At 47.0% G+C, this 22,017-nt stretch overlaps 1 protein-coding gene across 4 annotated transcripts in view; it reads right to left on the bottom strand.

Annotated features, from left to right (window-relative positions):
- RPS6KA2 (ribosomal protein S6 kinase A2) overlaps nt 1–22,017 on the bottom strand; it is a 367,321-nt gene that overhangs the window by 277,070 nt on the left and 68,234 nt on the right. The window contains exon 1 of one of the 4 annotated variants that reach the window (XM_023633079.2): nt 18,855–18,917. The exons of the other annotated variants lie outside the window; for them this stretch is intronic. Within the exon in view, the coding sequence (XP_023488847.1) occupies nt 18,855–18,902 (48 nt within the window). The 5' untranslated portion in view covers nt 18,903–18,917. Of the gene's footprint in view, nt 1–18,854; nt 18,918–22,017 lie in introns of those variants that run through there. 4 annotated transcript variants of the gene reach the window in all.

Below are 22,017 nucleotides of genomic sequence, written 5' to 3'. Positions count from 1 at the left end.
GATGGTAGGAACCGTGCGCATTGACCTCACAGATGTATTACCTGATCTTTTCTCATCTGATCGCGCACACTCATCCTCCTGGTCTCGTCTTCATACAATGCTTCTGATTTTATCTTGAAGCGTGGACTTGTGTAACCCAATGTCACTCTTTTGGGGAACAAGGTGGGGAAACATGGACAGTTGTTGGGAGACACAGATGTCGCTAGTTCCCTTGTGGCATGGTTTCTGAGGAACAGCTGTGGCCCAGCTTACAGATCACTGGGTTCTGGAGCTAACTCTGCGGGTTCCCAGCTACCTCTGGAGCCAATGGGGGAAGTAGAGGGTGCCCCTGGAGGTGTCATCCCCGAGCTGCTTAGGAGAGAAGCTGGGAAGGTGACAGCCAGAGGGAAGTGTATGGTCCTAGGAAAGTTTCTGGGTTTCTTTGTTTGTGAGAAAGGATTTAAGCCAGCTTCTAGGATGAACAGGGTGCACCAATAAAAAGAGAGCAATGTGATGACAGAGGAGAGGTGGCAAAATGAAGAAACTAAGATTTCAGAGGATGCTGTGGGGGTAGACATGGAGTTGCCACATTAGGGAGGGTCGACCTCCAAGAGGAAGAGAATCTCTGGTCCTCAGGGGCTGCAGAGAGTCAGTGAACGTGGGTCCAGGCAAAGATACTTCTGTGAGAGGGAGACAGGAAGTTGACATCATCTGATGGATCCCTTCCGTTTTCTCAAACAAGTGGAGATGAGCTCACCCATTCAGAAGTTGGAAGGGCCTTAAGGAGAGAGTTGAAAGTTCAGGATGGCCACTGACAAGCAAGGAAGAGAGTGGTGCCCAGCTCGAGCTTACAGATGACAGATATTTGTTCCTTCTCCTGACTGCTATGTTACCATACCCTTTAACAGAACCTCAACACCCTCGCCACCGAGTTTTCTTCCTCTCTTTAGCAGAGGTCTGTTTCAAGATGGACCCTTGGGAGTGAGAGTTTAAACTGAGATGGATTACAAACAGAGGTTTTCTCCCTTAGGGCCACCTACCCAAACGGAAGATAAATGGGTTTTCCTTTCTGAATTGAGACTCTAGGAAATAAACAGAAGTTAGCAGCGATCGCATCAGCATCTGACACTTCGGGAGGATGTAATTACTCCGGGCTCGCAAGCCGTGGCTGATAGTTGTAAAGTAATTAGGAGGTTGGAGCTATCAGTTCTTTTATACACCAATTAAAACACTCAGCCATTATTCGTTAAGAGCATTAAGAAGCCTAATGAATGTAAGCACAAGTACATGAGGCCTGACAGCACAGCGAGAGTAACCGCTGGCAGGTTTATTATTCCTGCGAAGCTGCCATGTCCACCGTGAATGGGCTCGCATGCTGCCAGGGTTTGGCACAGCCGAGTGGACGGATGCTGAGCCGGGGCTAAGCAATGCCATGTTTTATTTATGAAGCGATTTCTCCTTCAGAGGCATTTAAATATTTTATAAGTTTGTCTCATGAAATATTAAACAACCTCACCTTTCTCATGACAGTCTTCATACGCAGAGTGATAAATTACCACGGATTCGGAAAGTTCATCGCCCCTCATCATCGACATCAGTGAGACATCACTCAGACAGAACGGAGCCTCAGTTCACAAACTGTAAAACTCTGCGCCCGCGTCAATTGCGCTCCTTCAGATCCAGTTTCTGAGCCCTGGTTCACGGTAAGATGAGCTCAGATTAAATTCCCAACAGACCTGCAAGAACTTCGAGAAGTCACTTCACTTATCCATGTGGGAGAACCATTTGGCAGCATAAGCAAAGCTGGAAATGATGGTTCTTTCTTCCCCAGCCATTCCACTTCCTGGCACACGCCACTGATGCACAGGAAAATATGTCCATGGCAATGATTTGCAAAGCAAAATAATAACACACAAAAAAGGGGGAAAACATGAATGCCTACAGGTAAGAGAACTGATAAAAATGCTCTCATCACGGACTACTCCACACTTCAGGGAACTCTATAACAGACAGCCCTGGAAAACTTAGTAAGAAAGAGGCAGGATAATGTACGATTTATGAGTACAAATTGAACCCAATTGAATAAAGTACTGATTGTTTTGTTAAAAACACGTAGGTTCCCAAATGACAAAGTTCATGGTAAAACTCCCCAGAACAGCCAGACCCATCAAAAAACGCTGAACCACTGATGTTTCGGTTGTTTATCACTGAAAGAAGACAGAACACATGCAAATAATTTGAGATATTAAATCTACATGTGTAATATTACCTCTATTTTACTGCCAGAAAATTCTGGAAGCTTGTGGAGCCAAAGGCATCCATATTTCACATCTTACAAGATGTGAAAGTTATTTCACATCTTACAAGATGTGAAAGTTATTTCACATTAAAGTTATTTGTCTCTAAACATATTTAATCCACTGAGTCATTCTGTTCCGGGGTTTTTTTGGATGTTAATTCAAAGAAGTGATCTGTTGCGATTTTTCTCAAGAGTCATGTGACATGATCGAGTGTCAGAAGAGCACATCATCATCATGCATGCCTGCACGCTATTCTCAGCTGATTCCCACACACTAAAATTTTATTTCTGCCACCCTTGCCACCTGCCATTTCAGTGGCATCAATGGACCGGATTCTGTCCTGTTTTTCCTGTCCTTTTCTTCCAATTCTTTTTCATTTCTCCAGGAAAATTTATCCAAACTCAAGAAAGAGGCACAAAATATCAAGGTTGTATGTAGTGGGGAAGGTCAAGACCTCTCAAAACTTTTTCCTGGCCACCAGAAAACCCATTCCAAAATCTTCAAAACCCTGAAAACTTTAAAATACCATCAACAGTTTATCCCGTCTAAACAGCAGTCTCGTTTCTCCGACACTCACCCAGGCTCGTCCCCCTGGCCACCCCCAAGCTCTGTAACAACTTCTGTGGCTCATGAGCTTATTAGGAAGCGGGCTCTCTCTGGAAGCATGGAGGGGGCAGGGTGGATAACTGATGCTGGGAATTTCAGAGGGAGGAGACGAAACCTTCTTCCAGTTATAAAGTTCATGAACCGAACCACTGCCTAGCTGACAGGGTGATAACAGCAAGAGGAAATGAAAAATATCTCCAGGCCAATTTGACAAAACTGGAAAATCCCTAACGACTGGTACTCCCAGAAGCATGACTGACCAAAGGGAGGGGAGACAGGAGTGTGGGCTCAGGGGAAGAGGAGGAGAGGAAGAGTGGGGACAAAGGAAGGAGGGGAATGGGACAGAGGAGAAAGGACGGACAGACATAAAGGTCTGACATTCTTTTGTCACCTATTGCAAAGAAGGTTCTAGATCTTGAATTTATCAAAATCCTAAGATAAAAAATTTTCAAACTGTCCTTCCTTGTCAGTTGCCAGCTAGTGATTATTCTGTGCTTAATTTACAAAGAAATGGTTTGCGCTTGTAAAATTATTTAGAAACAAATAGATTTGCAAAGCTGTCAACTTCTCATTACCTGATAAACGGCGCTTGGCCATGACCCTTTGCTCCAGCTCGAGCAGCCTGATGTAATAAGTGGTGTGTACTCACAGTCTGCTTTTTACTCCAAAAAGTGCTTAATTGTCTCCCTTAGATTCCTAGGCTTGTGCATCCAGACACCTTGTGAAATGACTCATACCTTATCCATCTCATTTATCATCAGCATCACGCAGACAGTGAAAAATCTGTAAATTAGAGAGAACCGTACAGTCCAGAGGTATTAAAGAGAATTCCAAACTTCCTCTTTGCAAATGATTAATTCAAAAACAGAAGGAGTTTTCTCGCATAGGAAACTCTTTACTCCTGTAAAGCTACTGAGACAAACACTGAGGGAGGGGTGTCCCCTCAACTGTGGACCCCAATGCCAGGACAGTTGCCCTCAGGTGTGGGGGTCCCTGGTCTGACTCCTGGTCTAATGGATCCACTGAGGGTCGTGAACTTGACAAATGCTGCATCCGGGGAACAGAAAGCTCCCCAGGAGCATGTTGGGAAAGAGAGGCTCTAACTTTAAATGTTATCCAAAAGCTCAGCATTTCATCATTCTTTCTCCCTTCATAGAATGACCTTGACATTGGAAAATCAGGGCCGAAGAATAGAGAAAATCTGTCATTCTCTTCTGAGGAAGGAAGAACAAAGGACTGAAAATGAATACACTTTCTTCAAAAGGACTGTGAAGAGGGTCATATTTCTAAAATTAGGCTCACTGTTTTATTCACTGTTACTTGCTTTTGTTTAAGCTTATTCCTGGGTCTCCACCCCCAAATCTGCACATACAACTCCCCATGTGGCAGGCAGCCTTTGAGGTGGCACCCAGTGAGCACATCTCCCAGGATGCATCGCCTTGTGACATCCCCTCCCCCAAGTGTGGGTTGGACCTAGGATCTTGCTTCTAATCAACAGAATATGGCAAAGATGATGAAATGTCACTTTTGCAATTAGGTTACAAGAGATTGTAACTTCCGTCTTGCTAGCAATCTATTGCTTTCTCAGCTTCTCTGCTTTGACAAAGCAAGTTGCTGCATTGGAGACTCTCGAATGCCAAGGAACTGAGGGCAGCCTCCAGCCAACAGCTAGCAAGGAATGGTGGTCTTAGAGTCAACAGCCCATTGGGAACTGAATCCTGCCCACAACCACTGAGCTTGGAAGTGGGTCTTTCCCCAGCTGAGTCTCCAGATGAGACCAGCCCTGACCAACCCCCAGATCACAGCCTGTGAGAGACCTTGAAGCTTAGGACCCAGATTCCTGACCCACAGAAACTATGAAACAATAAATGTGTGTTATTTTAAGTCACTAAGTTTTGGGGTAATTTGTTACACAGCAGTAGATAACTAATACATCTATCTTTTATTGCGTTGTCCAAATACCACCTTCTCCCTGGAAATGTCTTGGTCTACACACCTTCTCCCCATGCCCCTACTGGAAATAATGTTTCCTTCCTCTGTGCTTTCACACAATGACGTCCATCTTCTCGTCATCACCACACTTGTTCTTTTTTCTGCTCTATCTTAAAATTTTTGAGCTTATGGCTCCAGCTACATTATATTAGCCAAGGGCATCAATCCCAACATTCTTCTAGCCCCAATGTGGTTATGCACACTATAAAAGCTCAAATATCAGCTGATTTAACTTAGAGATAAAAAAGTGTTCCTCTACTGTTGGAAAATTTAGGGCAGGAGGCACATGGCAGTTAGAGTACACAAGAGCCCATCCACAGGACCAGGGGCAGCCATCACCATTCTCACTGGTTAGAAAAACTCTGAAAATAATGTATTCCTTATTTAGATGAACCCTAAGTTAACCTCAAATCCCATTTTTTATGCCCTATTTATTAATTTTTTAAATTTTTAAAAAATTTTTATATTAATGTTTCTGTAAAGAGAAATAACTTTATTTTTCTGATTATTAAAAAAACCCCAGTGTTTCTCATTGCAAAAGAAATGGAAAATACAGAAAAGTATGCCAAGTAAAATAAAAATAGTTCATAATGTCATCACTCATAGAGAATCACTTTTGACGTTATCTTTTATGTCCTTTTGGAAGTTATATGCATACATAACATACTCATTTTTAACTAAAATATAATTTTTGCTCTATCACTGTCTCATAACCTGCCTTTTGCATTCATACATGTGGATATTTTTCTTATCAATAATATTTGAACACCTATTTTATTGTTGAATATTCCAATCCTGCATTAATGTATATTTAGGTTGTTTCCAGTTCATAATTATTATAATAAATAAAATGACAGAAAGGGAAGTTATGATTCAATAATCCTAAAAGCCACTATTTTGGGAGGAAGACCCTCAACATTTTAGAAACTCTTCCAGCAAATTCCCTAGACCCCGGTCACATTATGTTGCAAACCATTATTCACTGCTGGAAGGCGGCAGAGCAGAGAGGGTGGGAATGCCGGCTTTGGAGGAAGACTTAAGAGGAACAGGTGCAGGGAGGAGGGAAGGGCCAGACATGAGGGCCATTCGAGAGCAGAGCCAGAGACGGAGCAGCATTAGGACCAAGACAGACCTTAGACGCAGAAGGATCCACTATGAAGGTCACACGGCCACCAGAGACCAGCCCGGCCACAGCCAACACTTACAGTCTCTCGTGGTGCCTTTGAGCCAGGAAAGCCTTACAACTTGGCATATTTAATTATCTTTCAAGCTGACTAATTCCATTGTCCCTGTAGCCCTAGGCGTAGTTACCAGTATTGGTCCCATTTTACAGATGAAAGAGAATATGGTTTTCTTGAGTTAAAAAAAAAAAACTATCTGATTGATACAATACAATCTGCAGGGGGACAGCAAACTTCTACACAGAACGTGGGAGGTACCCATCCATGGAGTCCTTGATGGAGAAATGTTTAATTCCAGCAATGGGATCCAGCTCCAAGAAAACATCCAAAGGTGACAGAGGTTATTCATCCTTTTCCCGCCAATGGTTCCCACGAGACAGTCCCACAAGACGTTCCCACAACAGGTACACAGTGAGAGCCCGGGCACATCGCTTTGTATGTTTGCAAGACGAGAGTTTGTGAAAACACATTTTAGGTTTGGAAATGTGAAGAGTGTCATGCAAATGCCGGCATTACCTGCTTCAACGAAGATTGCAGAAAAAAATCAAGAGTTGTTTTTAAACAGAGAGAGGGGGGAAAACATACCTTAACATCAGAAATAAAATTTACAAGAGTTAGCAGATATTTCTAAAAGTCATGACAAGCTTAGTGTCTGCGTGAGTCATCCATACTTAACTTGTCTAAACTCATGCCTTCAATGATTTTAACATTTCCTCTTTTCCTTGATGTTTTTCCTGGTGCTATTCCATATTTAAATATTTCTAAATCTTTAAGTCACTTAAAGCTATAACACAAAAAACTTGAAGCAGGTAAACTTAGAAATATGAACTCCAAGAAACCTACTCAGTATGTACAAGGATCCCCCAATGAATTACTTGAACACAGCTGTCAGCTCAAAAGCATAACCCTAAACCTTTGTGGAAACACTCTAGCTTCCTATTGAGGAAATCCTTCTCAGAGCTTTTTCTAAAGACTGGGCCCTGCCATTGAGACTGTAGGTTTCATTTGCCGTGATTTTGCCCCTGCCTGAGTCAGGCAATTGAAACTATAGCACAGATACTACTAATCCCATAAGGGACACACAAAGAGCTTGTCGTCACCAAATCAGGAGCCAAAGGTTACGGGGACCCCACAGTCATGGAGGACAATCACACTTCCACATAGCCCTCCCTCTGGCCGCAGCCCCATATGAGACCCCCAATGACAGGACACACACATGTCCACTCAGGCAAGCCACGGCATCCTTGGAAGGTTCTGAATGTGAGAAGAGCTACGTGTGAAGCGATCTGCGTCCTCTCAGCCTCCACCCACTGGTCCCACAGTACTGGGAGGCCCCTCTCCACAGGATGGTCAAGTATTTGGAAAGCTACCCTATTTCTACTCTGTTCTTCCTCTCATGTGAATGACACCAGCTGCTTCATTGTTTCCTCCAGGACATGCTTTATGATAACTTATCCACTAAATATTTACGGAACACCTACCAGGGCCAAGCCCTGCTCCAGGCGCAGAGATCCATGTCTATGATCCTTACCTTCCAGTGGATGGGGAAGGGGGTCCCTAAAACCTCTTCTGGGAAAATGCTCCCGCTCATTTCTGTTCCTTGTAGAGCGCAGGGTGGGAGCTAAACACAGCAATCGGGTGTGGGCTGACCTTTCTTGTGGTCCAGATCCAATGCCTCCTCTGCAGTGGGCTAAGAAACAATTTGACCTGAAGTCCAGCATTGTTGAAAACTGTGATTCACAAGGAACAAGTTGTCCCAATGCTTATTTCAGAAATAATTTTCAGTCTAATAATCTGTTTACTGGTGGCTAAGGGGCTCATAGCACCTAAAATGTACATTTACAAGCAGTACAAAATGTCTATATATACAAGTAGCAAAGAGAAAAAGATAGACTACTCAAAGGTGAGCTGTTAGATTGATCCACAGAGAATAGCTGTCTTTCTACAGGAAAAATAAATTTGTGTTCCTGTATGCACCATACACAAAATCAAATTTAGTATAATAGTATCAGAAGAAAAGAGAGACAGTGTTTGTGTTTTTAAGTAGGAAGAACTTCTTAAACAACAAAACAAAAGAAGGAACAAAAATATTGATTGGCTTAAGAAGCTTAAAACGTCCTTATTACAAAAGACCCTATACATAGACAAAATGAAAGTCAACGAACCGCTTGAAGATATTTGCAGCATTGTGACAAGGTATTAATGCCTAGGATTTATAAAGAATGTCAAGAATCATTAACAAGCAGACAGATAACCCAAGAGAAAAATGAACAAAGGATGTGAACAGGTGAATAGCAAACAAGGAAATCAAAATAGCCGACAAAATATTTCGATAAATGCTGAACCCCACCAGTAACAGAGAAACACGAATTAAAATATGTCACACAAAGGTTGGCAAAATGTTTAAAACGTCTGAAAACATCCAGTCTCCCACTCTGTAGAAATCAAAATAGAGAGAAATCGGTAGTACCGAATAAAATTGAAAATGTACATACATTACAACGCAATTCCATTGGATGTGAATGACCTCGAGAAACTCAGACCACCATTGCTGTGACATCTAATAGCCAAAATTTGGAGATAAAGTGAATGTCCGCCAGAAGGGGTAAGACAAGGAAAGTCAGCAACACGTCGAAGGAAAATGGCGGTTGCAGATAACACGTGTGCTGTAATCCCACTGCTGTTTATACACACGCTGCTTACACACGTGCTGTAAAACAGGAAGATGTGGACAAGAAGGACCACACACCAGACTCATGCTAGTGGCTGCCTTTGGCGGGAGGGGCGAGGGGTGGCAGGTGGGATTGGGGCGGTTGTCAAAGAAGTTGATTTTAACACCATCTGAAACAAATGTGCTCACATGTGAAGCAAATGTTATTCTCACATGGCGGGTACCCAAGTGTTATATCTAAGTTTTGGATGTTGAATGTCAAATCGTCCTTTGTACTTTCCTAAATTTAATTTCCTTCCAATTGAAAAAGGAAAAGCACAAACATAAATATAAGCTGACACTTGAGTGGATAACTTCACAGCCCCCAATTCGCACACCACCTAATTGAACTAGGATAATTAGAAGCCTCGTGTCATTAATAGCGTGCTGATGACCCAGTGGCTGCTTACACACGCCCTAAGTGTGCAAGCGAGGAACAGCCAAACCCAGCAGACCCAGCCCTCCCGTGCCACATGTGCGCGGTGAGAAGCGTCTGCTAAGCTATACTCGCACCATGGACCACTCACTCCTTCCGTCATCCCTTCGCCCTCCCTCCTAGCGCTCTGTTCCTTTTCTGCACCTTATCTTTCTTTATGGCATGCATCACTGTCCCACATCATCTGTTTTTACTTAATTACTTATACTGTTTACTTAATTGTTTAACCAAACGTAAGCTCCATGCGGGCAGGGGTTTGTCATTATTTCAATGACTGTTGGACAAACCCTGCGGATGAGAGGACAAAGGTGGACCACCTCCCAGGTCGTGCCTGTGCCAACACGAAACGGGCTGGACACACACACAGGAGCCAATACAACAGGGTAGTTCCCACAATGAAGCAGGAGTTGCTCTGGCTGAAGGTGCTGGAATAAGACCATGAGCATCCGCCCAGCAGAGAGCCAGAATTCTTCCCAAGATGTTTACCATGGAGCTAAAGACCTGGCATGAAAAATGCTAATGTATTTCCCCAAAGATTATTCTGATAACAAAAAAAGGACAAGAAAGAGCTGTTTCCACTGCCACCTAAACTGGCTTTTCTGTACTTCATTTCTGCTTATTTCTCTAGCAACACACTCAAGCTCCTGGAGTCAGGGCAACCAGCCAGCACCAGACTCCTGCACTGGGTCTGAACTGCCAACCCCAGAACAGGACTCACAAGGAAAACTCGAGGCACGCTCTCCTTGGCGAGGGCTGAGCCACCACCATGAGGGACGCTGCCCAAAAAAACTGACTTTGCAGGACCTCAGGCTCCCCGTACCCGGGCAGTGGATGAGGACCCTCGTGGCATACCCCGCATGGCCAACAGCAGCTCACTGCAACATCAGCTCGGGCCGGGAAGGACTTGTTGAAAACGCCACCCTGGGTAAACGCACAGACGCAGACACTCAGCCCAGCAGAGCGTATTCCTTCCAAATTCCAGCTGGTTAGCCGTGTCACACTGCTTAATGAGGGCGTCATATAAAAGAGGAGATGGGCAGATGCGCGAAGCGCACATACTCGAACATCCAGCAGAAGGCTGTGGCCTTGTGTTGCTGTAACAACAGGGCTGCTTACTCTATAGAGAGCTCATTACTGCCATCCTGCACCCAGGGGAGCCACCACGGCTACCTGGGGACCCTTGGAATATCGAGACATGCACGAGGATTTGACGACATCTTTACACATCTGGCTGATTTGTACGCCGTCCTCTGCACCCAGATGCTGCAAGCGGTTCTCCGTCTCCCCTCCTTACCTTTTTCACTCATATGACCCAAACTACACACCAGACCGACATCAGGCAGGCCTTGGCCTCCCACTCGGTGCACGGCCCCTCTTCCTTCACAGCAGAAATACAGGGTGAGAAAATGGGAGATTGAGAGGGACGTTAGAGTTTTGACTATTTCCCTTTTCCTAACAGCTTCTGGCACTCTCCGAAGGTCCATCTTCCCCATCACCCACCGAGCGTGGCACTGGGGCCCGGAGACATCACCGCGATTGCAAGTCTGCATCTCTCTCCAGGTCCCCTGAGTGCCTGAATTTCTGGAGGTGGTCCCCTAACCCTCCATCCGGGAATAAACACTACAGCACCGGGCACGGCTGCTCCCTCTCACACAGCACCTTGCAATCACGAAATGCCATCACCAACCTGCATCTTCCTTTTTATAAAGTCTCTGAGGACACGCACCCCTGCAGATGCGGCGGTTTCCTGAGCCCCACGGCGGGGTCTCTCACCCTCGGCCAGGGGGGACGAAGGCCTCTGATCACGGCCACCGCCCTGCCTGCCGCACTGCCGGCCGGTCGTGGGCCATGGTGGCCACCGATGGGAATGCTGGGAAGCTTGGCAACTGCTGCCACCAGCCTGGGAGAGGAGCCACACGGCCCAGAGAGGGCCCTCTGGTGTAATTAGGATCCCAGGGGAATCTTCCTCCTTTCAAAACACGGCGTCTATGGCGACAGCATGCTGAAAGAATAGTGCTGGGTCTTCTGCCCCTGTGGAGGGCTGAAGCAGCAGGTCAAGTGGAGCAGGGCCAGAGGGCAGAGAGGCGCACACCAGGGCTCACATCATGGCCCTCAGGGTGGAAGACCGGCCCAGAGAGCCTTGGGGACAGTGGCATCCTCCTGCCTGGCTCAGACATGACTGTGTCTCCTTAAAGGCAAGACACAAGCAAACACCTGGGGAGAGTGCTGGGAGGGGTCCAGCTCTTTATTAATCCTGTGGGCTGTGCTCCATGCCCACTTGCAGAAGGAAGCAGGAGTGGTCACCCCGATTCACTCAGTGACAGGAGCCTGCACTGTGGCTCCAGCTGGAGACCGTGGACTCAGGAGCTGCAGGACTGAGGCCATCCCTCCTAAACCCCTGAGGCCACAGCATCCTCCCGGCACAGGGAGTGCTGTCTGCCCTCTGCCTTCCTCCTCAGTGCACGCTGCTGTATGAGTCAGCTAGGGCTGCGTAACAAATACCGTAGACCGGGTGTGATGCTCAGACAGCAGACATGTATCCCCTCACAGTCCTGGAGGCGGGAAGTCTGAGATCCAGGTGTCGTCAGGGTTGGTTTCTCCTCAGGCCTCTCTCCTTGGCCTTCTCCCTGTGTCCTCACATGTCTGTGTCCTCGTCTCCTCTTCTTACAAGGACACCAGTCATATGGGATCAAGGCCCACCCTAATGATGTCATTTAAATTTAACCACTTCTTTAAAGGTCCTCATCTCCAAATACGGTCACAATCTGAAGTCCTTGGGGGTTAGGACTCCAGCATGTGAATTTGGGAGGACACCGTTCAGCCCCTACCAATGACTGAATCCCAAACGCTGGGTTTCTACCAGCATCCTTCAGAGAACAAGGGGGCACAGTGACAGGCCCAGGACTGCCGGTGGAAGTACAACAAGCTCCCAGCCCTGTGTGGACAGCACTTTTCTATCTACCTTGGCTTTTTCAAGGCCCAGGGGACTTTCACGTCTGCCAAAAACCCTCTAGCACATCACTGTATAACAGGATTATCAAAATGTGGGGGTTATAATCCATCATCTCTACAGCAACTGACGACTCAGAAAATAGAGAGTAATTTGCAAAGGAGCCGTCGGGTCTGAGGGCATGTTCACGGTGTCACTGCAATTGTCCAGGAAGTATGCTGAGAACCAAGTGCAGAATGTCACACACCACGGCTCGGGGCGCCCTCTCCCCTCCCTCCATCCCTCAGGCTCAGAGCCAGCAGTCCACTTTGCCTCTCTACTGATTGCTGATACCGTGGCTATCGGTACACATTTCTTCTTGCCCTTGCTGACCTCCTGCCTCCACAACTTTTCTTTGGATGCTCATTTCAGTAAAGAAGACAGTGACCTGTAAGTGGCATGTGGCTCTGAACATGTGCAGGCCAGCCCGAAGATGCTGCTCCCCTCAGCGGGAGAGGCAACCATAGGACAAGAAGAGCAATGGTCTGGGAGCCAAAAAGTGTGGGTTCTCAGAGCTCCTTTGCCAGCCAGTAGTGACCAGATCCAAAGGCATCTTTGAGTCTAATTCCCATCTTTAAATCGAGGGTACCGCCTGACTCCAGGCACGAGACTGTGAGGAGCGCTCAACAATAATCGCAAAATGATGAAGTTGAAGACCTCTTAGGGGCTGTCTAGTTCACGCGCTTGCACACTGAGAATGTTCCACAACATCCCTCACCGATGCACATCCGTGTGTCCTTGAGCTCCTAGGGATGGGAGCCCGTCTCTTCAGAATGACAATCCTGAGCCGCTCTAATTGCTGGACCGCTTCATCACAGGGTAGACAGGGCAGATGCCCAGGTGCAAGCTCACATTGGCTCCACCCGAGGTTAGAATTCCCATCTGGCTGGGGTTCTTTGTTGCAAACACAGGCTCCCTAATCAAGGGTGGCAGGCAGCCTCCTCTGGCAGCCTTAAAGAGGCTCTCGGCACTCTGCAGCCACATGCAAGGAGGAGAGCACTGGTGTCCTGATGCGGGGTGATGCCCAGAGTGTATTGTTGACGGGAAAAGGCGTTATGCAGAAAAGCATGCATGGGGTGCTACCGCGACTTATAGACTCTTGTCAATGCAGGAACTGTCCCTAAAGAGACACGGGAAAGTGGAGGCATGGCCGTTTGTTGACGGGAGGCCGCTGTGCTGGTGGACGGGGCGGGAGAGAGTTACCTTAACACGGCAGGAGCTCTTTAGATGAAGAGCTGCATAACCCGGCCACTCCTTTCTTAGAAGAAGCCTCAGCAATAAAGCCAGGGGTCCCCGGTGGGCACGGGGTCTTCAGATCTTCCAGGTGCTCATCCTCGCACCCACCAGCACTAGCACAAAGTCTTGAGATGAGAAAAGGCTAAATTTTGAATAATCGCTAACTAATATTCCCGCAGCATTTACCCTACGCCAGAAGCCGTGCCAGCAGCTTGCACACGTGACCCCATCAGAACCTGGCCACACCCCGAGAGGAGGGGACCTTTCACCCAGGAAGATGGTGAGGCGTTCCAGCCGGTGGAGCCCAGCCTGCGGCAGAGGTGTGGTCTGCCTGGGCGGCCTGGGCCACCTCCCTCCCCTGCATCTTGCCGATTTTCAGCTGCCGCCTGGCCTGCCTGGAGTTGCCTCTATGACTTGCTTCTCTCTCCATTCTAGGCTTTACAGGTAAAGGCAGGAAGAAAAACGAAGAGGCAGGTACAGAGGCTGGGACACAGCAGTGTTGAGAGCAGAAGGGCCAGAGGGTTCCGAGTCCGGCTTCAGGAGCCGGGGGGCGGCGGTGGCCCCGCCCAGGCCCAGCAACCCTGAGTGGTGACCAGACGAGGCAACTCCCCCGAGCCCCTCTCTTCAACCAGAGACCATGACTCCATCCACCACAGGCTTTTTGCCTGTTCTGGGGAGACGTCGGTGGGTGGGCATGTAGGGCTCCAAAACGCTGGCCACCTTCCCTGCCATCCCCTCTGCAGCCTCTTTCCTGGCAGGTAAATGCTGGCCAGGGGCCCCCCCCTCCAGGACCTGGGACCCACCTGTTCTTGCCACGGACTTTGAGGCCCCACCTTCCTTCCCCCACTCCTATGTGCACACACATGCGTGCACACACACGCACACACCTGTGACCTCCCCACCCGCATTCACTCTCTCCACGCCCCACACGTGCATGGTTCCCTCCTCTTCCCCAGACACCCCGACTTGTGGCTTCATCGGGGCTCTGTCCTCCCAGCACAGCCTCCTCCTGACCACATCGCTTCTCTTTGTCCCTTCGCTGTCCCCATGCGCTGTGACACAGGTTCGCATATACGGTTGTCTCCCTGTCTAGACGGTCAGCAGATGAGGCAGCCACCCTGCTGTGTTCCCAGCGTGTCCTCGGCCCGGAACAAGCCAGTCTACAGCGTAATGGAGAGCTTCGCTGACTGGGCCTTGCCACGACGGCCTCATTCCTGGTCTTTAGGAAGGGCGTGGACGATGCGCATTTCCTGTCGCGTTGTGCCTCGAGCTGTGAATTGGTGTGAAGCAACAGAAGCTGGAATGCGGAAAATCTAAGCCCTTCCTCTTTGAGACCTCCCTCATGCTGTGTGGACGGAGCATCTTCAGAGAGAAAAGCACAGCTCTGTCGGGGACAAAGTCTATTTGCCTTAAAAGGCAGGGCCACAGCCTGGCCACACGTAAAAATGGGAACGGTCCTGCCTACCCCTGCCAAAGGCTGCACGTTAATACTCACACAGCTGCTGCAGCCAGGGTTATGGCGGCCCCCTGGGGTCAGCGGGGACACAACAGAGAGCTGAGATGTGACAGCAGCGTTTCTGCAAGTCAGCAGGTGGCTTTGCTAACCCCACGCTGCCCTGAAAACTTGAGAGATGTGACTTCAGAGCTGCCTGTTATCCTTCTGAGGTGTGCAGAGACCGGCCCCCTCTGGCCTCTGAGTTCTGGAGGGTCCCACAGGCTAAGGGCCTGATGAATTGCAGGGAAGAGAAGTGCCTGGTCCCCGTGTCGGCCACACCAGTCATGGGGACGTTTTCTCTAGGTTTGCTGGCTGCGGTCTCTTCCGATGCAGGAGATCGTCAAGCCCCTGCCTGTAACTCTCAAAGGGGAAGCCTGTAGACAGGACGGGCCCGCCTGCTTCAGGGCCTGTCCCCGGGGAGAACTGCCCTTCAGTGACAGATAGATGATGACAGGGGCACAGGGACAAGGATCCTCTCTCCTGCTGGACTAGATGTTGTGGCAACCTGAGTCCATGGGAACAGCCAGGGGCCACCATGTGGAGCCCGGGAACAACCCCACCCAAGCAGGGAGTCTGCAGAGAAGGGTCTGAGCGAGCATCTCTGAGCTCTGAATCAAGGTCTTTCTGAATTTTGAGTTTGTGAACTTACAGATTCCCATTTTTTTGCTCAAGGCAGTAGGATCGAAATTTGTATCACTAGTGGATTCTAACGCTTAGTCAGTTTTGAGATTTTATGCAAAATCAAACAGACACACACGCTCCTGGAAATCTTCAGAACAAACAGAACATTCTTCATGACTAGTCAAAGAAAATCTTGAAAGGCAGAAGCCAGTGTTCCCATGAGAAAGGGACCCTGAAGATCAGAGACGGGCAAGACCAGGCAGGGTCTGTGGATTTTCTGATTCATCTCTTTCTTCCCATCCAGTCTAAAGAGTATTTAATCTGGACCAGGGTGTCGATGTCTTTAAAATCTTGCTGCAAAGCCTACATCAATGGCTCAGGTGCATTTATTAGAAGTTACATAAAATCAATGTCTATTATTTTAAATAACGACTTTGTTTCTAACTAGTTTAGTTACTGATAACCTGTGATCCTCCAGACAGGGGCCAGCCTAGCAAACTGGGCAGTAGGGCCACCACCCAAGGTCGTGGGTTAACAGGATGGAAACTTCATGCAGAGGAGACGGCCTCCGGGTTGCAAGTCTGAGCACACCACGACCGTTGAAAGGAAGGCAGGCGCAGGCCACTTTCTCAATTCTCTGGCCGTTGTCCTGAATCCTCTCCAATGGATGTTTGCCCATCACAGTATGAAGGAAACAGCTCAGAAGCAGGTAGCTGTAACCACAGGCCTGGTCCCCGCTCTGCCACTCACTCCTCCTCTGACCTTGGGCAAGGCATTCCAACTTCTCAGACCCTCAGTCTCTTCATCTAGAAAATGAAGCGGATGGGCTGTGTGATTCCTAAGACCCCCTCCAGTTCCCAAATCGTATGAGCGCCTCTTGGTAACCTGCAACGCAGAAAATCTGTGTTCCTGTACTTGTCAAGGAACCCAAACTCAGGGCCACGAAATTCTAACCAAAGGTATGGATTCCCTCTCCAAAGTGAGAGAGCTGCCTGAGGGGGTGGCATCCCCGAATATTTGAATATTTGAATATTGAATTTTGAATATTTGAATATTGAAGATGGCTTCAAAGGTCCTTGGGTGAAGTCCGCCCTGCAGACAGCTGTCTGCGTGGACCACAGAGAGCAGAGTTCTCATGGATCTGCTTTTCTGCTTTGTACTTTGGTGTTGTCCCCTCAAGCCCACAATTCAGGACATCACAAAAAAATGCTACTAAGAAATGCGCTATACTCACCGGAGGCCACTGTTGGGGATATTGTCCATTGCTTTTTACACGGTGCCCTCTTTGGGAGGACCCGCGGGAGACCTTTCTTTCTGGGCTCAGGGACAGAAAGAGACGTGTTCATCTGAACAACTGCTTTTTGGTTTTTGTGAGTTTTGCTTTTTTTTAATCTTACGCTGACCCACTCCTTGGGAAGCCAGCAATCTCAGGATCAGACCCGTGGCCCGCCATCTGCAAGCACGCTGGACCTTCTGACCTCCACTCGGGGTACTGATGTCATGCGCAGCTTCAGATTCACGTTTTCTACCTTTTTTCCTTCACCTCAACACATGCACTTACTTGTTTTTAATCTCTTAATTCTTTTTCTTTTTTTTAAAGATTGCAACCTGAGCTAACATCTGTTGCCAATCTTCTTTGTTTTTCCTCCTTCTTCTCCCCAAACCCCTCAGTACTTAGTTGTATATTCTAGTTGTGGGTCCTTCTGGTTGTGCTGTGTGGGACGCCACCTTAGCATGGCCTGATGAGTGATGCCATGTCTGCACCCAGGATTCAAACCCAAGACACGCTGGGCCACCGAAGCGGAGCGCGTGAACTTAACCACTCGGCCACAGGGCTGGCCCCTCTTACTTATTTCTTAATCTCACACTGAAACCATTTGTTAACTTTACTGAAGTCTGTAGGAGTAGGAAGGAGGATCCCGAAGGACACAGTCCACGGATGTGATGTTCACTTACATCATTTACACGAGGACCACCGTGGGCACCTTGGCAGACTCAAGCACTGGGCAGGTAAGGGCCGGGATTCAGGGGGTGGGATTTCTACGTGTCAATCTGTCTGTGCTTCTAGAAGCGGACATGCCCCTTGTTTCTGAATACCTCAGTTTTCTTAACCCGAAAAGTAGAAGGAAACAACTTTCACTTACTCTATAAAATCATTGGAAATATTATTTTAGGGGTTACTTTAAGGGGAAACATAAATTTACCTTAAAATTATACTTTATGCATAAAGATCTACAAATATAGGAATATTTATTAACCACAAACCTGCATATAACTAAGCACATACACCCTTAGAGACATTTACTAAACAAGAGAATCAGAACACTTCTTGCTTTACCTAAAAAAAAAAATTATATGCACGTAACTGGAAAGTCACAGATTTTCTTCAAAAAATATAAGACTCACAAATCCTATACTCATGGGTATGTCAGTGATTTTTAAATCTCTGTATTTCATACTTCTCCTTTTTAAGGAGAGTTATGTGAGATATAATTCAAAGTAATTTCTCTAACACACCCAACAAACAGATGGTAGGAGCTATTCTGCATGACCTGGTTTGGACCGTAATCTGATACATACTTACTGCATATGAAAATAATGTGTTTGAATGATTTAACTTAAAATTGAGCAAACTGGGGGAGGGGGGCGAGAGAAACGGGACAGTTTCACTTTAATGGGTATAGATTTCTGTTTGGGGAAATGAAAGAGTTCTGGAGATGGATGGTGGTGATGGCTGCACAGCAATGCGATGTCCTTAACGCCACTGAACTTAACCTTGAAAATGGTTACAATGGTCAATTTTATGTTGTATATATTTTTACTACAATGAAAAAGTTTTTAAAAAGCAAAACAGAATTTTTAACGGCAAACTGCTAAATCTGATTCCCTTCGCCTAAAACTTCACCTTTCGGCAAAAGTTTCAATAATCAACTATATCACATTTTCTTCCCTTTGCTTCTAAAATTGCAGGAAAATGACCCGAGTGGCCCCATTCTCCTTGATTGTGAAAATACACGTGAGAGCAATAACATTAGATTCATCTCGGCTGTAACACACCCTCAAAAACAGGACAGATTAAAAACAACGACAGCTTTAACTGGAGTTGGTGACCTGCTCTTTGCATCCACCTGTGACCTGAGACACTTTAACATCTAAGGATGCACAGAATCTCACCTCAACCCAGAAAACAACTTGTGAACTTCTCCCTCACTGGCCAAGACCCATCACATTTGCAGCTTCCCAGCAATAAATAAAAATGATCAAAACTTCCCCAGGATCCCCACTTGAAGCGCCAGAGCTCTCCCCTACCTTCCTGAGGAACAGTTTCTGCAGTTTCCTGCGCGGCAGCCTGATCATCGTTTATCCGCGGCAGCCCGGGGGCCGGGTGCGCTGGCGTTTGAGCCATGGCGCGCCGCCCCTTCTGTTATCAGCTCCCAGCAGCCGGCACCCGCGGGCGTCACCTGCAGCATCTCCCGGCGCATCTTCCCGCCCGCGCATCTTCCCGCCCTCGTCGCGCCCCTTTCTGCTCAGGGGCAGCAAGAGATCCCGGCAAAAGAGTCTGCACTCCGCTTCCCGCGCACCCGCGCCAGCCTGGGAGATGCAGATGTCCGGCTGCAGACGGAACCTGAGCCCTGCAAACTCGCCACTGTGGAAAGGGGAAAGAAGGGGAAAACCCAGCCTTCAGGTTGTCCACTCCTCCTGATCTAAATGCAAAGTTACAGACACGGCTCTGAGTCCTAACAGACTTCCGAATCTGTCATGTGGAACAAGTCAAATGTTCAAAACTGGGAGACACTCCAAGGGGGGTGGGGGGCAAACCTTCCAACCGCCAGAGCAGGAAAAGGCACCCTCCCTCATTCTTCTTACCTGTCGTGTACACTGAGAGGAGGGGACAACAGGAGGTGAATAAATAAAAATGGTTGCTTTTTATTTAGGTGGCACTGGTCAACTAACGCACACCAATTATAGGATCGCATTATCCATTGTATTACTGCTTTGAAAAATGCCTCCACCACAGACACACATGCACACACCTGTACATGCACATGCATACACACAACTCTTATGCATGCACATGTGCACACACAGGTACACACTCTCCCACACAGACACGCTTCTTCTCTCCAACTAACCACTACAGGCTAACTTGGAGTATGTCCCATGTGGGTAATCGAAACACCTGCATTGCCTTCCTTGTGAAAACTGAGCTCGCATGTTTCCTCCAGAACAATCGGCCTCTTTCTGGCTGTCACTTGCATCCAGCCTTGCCTTGGTGCAGCCAGAAGCATGCAAAGTTTAGCAGGAAAGCAACCTTTGAGCGTAGAGCAGGAGGTCAGAGCGGGACCTGTGACACTGGTCAAGAGTTTCCCTTTTTATTTTATTTCAAGCTCCTTGTTAGTATATAAATAGGATTCTCCTCTGAAGACATAAAGAGGCAACATGAAAAGTCTACCACCTAATAGTCAGCTTTTCGGTGGCGGATAATGGAAGTCGTGGTTATGGATGTGGGTGTGGAAATAAGTTGGTATAAAAATATAGGACATGAAAAGAAGGAATCAAAGACAAAGAGAAGGGGCTGGCCCCGTGGCCGAGTGGTTAAGTTCGCATGCTCTGCTTCGGCGGCCCAGGGTTTTGCTGGTTTGGATCCTGGGTGCAGACCTGGCACCACTCATCAAGCCATGCTGAGGTGGCGTCCAGCATCCCACAACTAGAAGGCCTACCTAGGATATACAACTATGTACTGGGGAGCTTAGGGTAGAAGAAGAAAAAAGAAATAGATTGGCAACAGATGTTAGCTCAGGTGCCAATCTTTAAAAAAAAAAAAAAGACAAAGAGGAAATTCAAGACTGAAATGGAGAGAAATTGCCCTGATTTAGGGCAGTGCATGTGACAGAGGGAGGGCCCCGTCCATCTCTTCCTCGTGCTAAAATGTAAAAATAAAGAGTATGTCTTTTCCAATCAAATGAAAGTAGTTGAAGGATCATTGTCATTTCTCAAGTGGCTGCTATTCCAGGAAGTCTTTTCTACCAAAACAACTTCCATTTGCTGAGTGGCTTCTGGAGCACATATGCTGCGGGTTCTCATTCTCGAATGGCAGAATTGGTTAATACGCATTTATCCATGTAAATGTCGTATTTGTGTGTAAGTGTGCGTGTATGCATATACACATACACACGTGTTTCAGACAAACAGCACATAAGAGGGTTTTGGGCAGAGTAATTAGTAGGTCAGCCCTTTGTGGGAGGGCATCCTAAGGTAGAATTTTTATTAACCATACTTTCCATGAGAAAAACTTTTTTAGGAACCTATAACATAGGACTTTTAAAAACATGCGCCATACATAGGCCATCATATACGCATTTTTTTTCTATTCCAGAGCCACTGGTAATTAATACATTCTAAAGCAGAACGATCATTCAGAGACCAAATTATGGCCACAGAGGAATATACCTCTGTTTTTAAAACTCTCCCAATTACTTTTTGCTCCTGAAAGCTGGCACAAAATAGTAACATAGAGAAATTAATAGAACTAATATTCTCCCTATTCTCACTGAACTTCTTATGGCTTCTTTTGTTTCGGTCTAGGCGGTCCCTGCACATTTCAGTCTTAAATTCTCCCTTTGCCAAAGCACTGGAAGCTTAAAAAGAATTCCAGTTCTATTCCTTTTCCATAAAATTAATCCGTCTCACCCCTTTGAAAAGTTCTGGATCTCAAAATCTGTATGCAGTCTTTCACAGAAATAAGCAATCCCTCTTGGGAACACCCTTCGCCACTAACAGAGGACTCAGCTGGCACTATGGACACGGCCGGGACCCCATCCTGTCCTCTCGTAGGGGCTGCTGTCATGGGCATTGAGAACATTGTAAAAAGAGAAGTTTATGCTGCTGCAAATCCTACTCCATGGTATTTCTGAGTTATTGAAGGAGGACGATATAAAATATTTTCCTTAAAACCTGAGCTCTTATGGTCCTTCCTGGGTATTTTGTTTTTATTATTTTAATAGTCCTTCACTTTAGCAAAAGACTACAGTATCTGCGCTTGATTGAAACTTAGAATTTTTTACTGAACTTTTGTCTGAAAGGCGGATGTTGGGGCTCTGGTATTATCTCAAATACACAGGAATACAAATGGAAAGCTTACTTATTTTCACCATCTGTAACCTATTTAACCCCTTGAAAAAGATGCTTATCTCATGTGGGGAATTTTCACAGCACAACCAACATCCGTTCAACTCAGGAATGGTTATTTCGAGAGAGGAGAGTGGGCTTACTTAGGGGAACAAACATTTTCTTAGACTATTTTCCACGAAGAATAAAATTAAAGGCTTCTTGAGAAATTGCTTAAACATTTACTTCTAAGGGTGCATCTAGCTGGTCTACCACCTAAAAGAAGAAAGCCCAAGAATTAAACAAGAAGCATCAGAGCAATCTCAAAAACAAACCCCGGGGCCGGCCCGGTGGTACAGCGGTT

Source organism: Equus caballus, chromosome 31, assembly GCF_041296265.1.
Source record: "Equus caballus isolate H_3958 breed thoroughbred chromosome 31, TB-T2T, whole genome shotgun sequence".
NCBI classification, from domain to species: Eukaryota; Metazoa; Chordata; class Mammalia; order Perissodactyla; family Equidae; genus Equus; species Equus caballus.
Note: the sequence above shows the minus strand (reverse complement) of the source record. Positions and strands in the feature narration are given on the sequence as shown.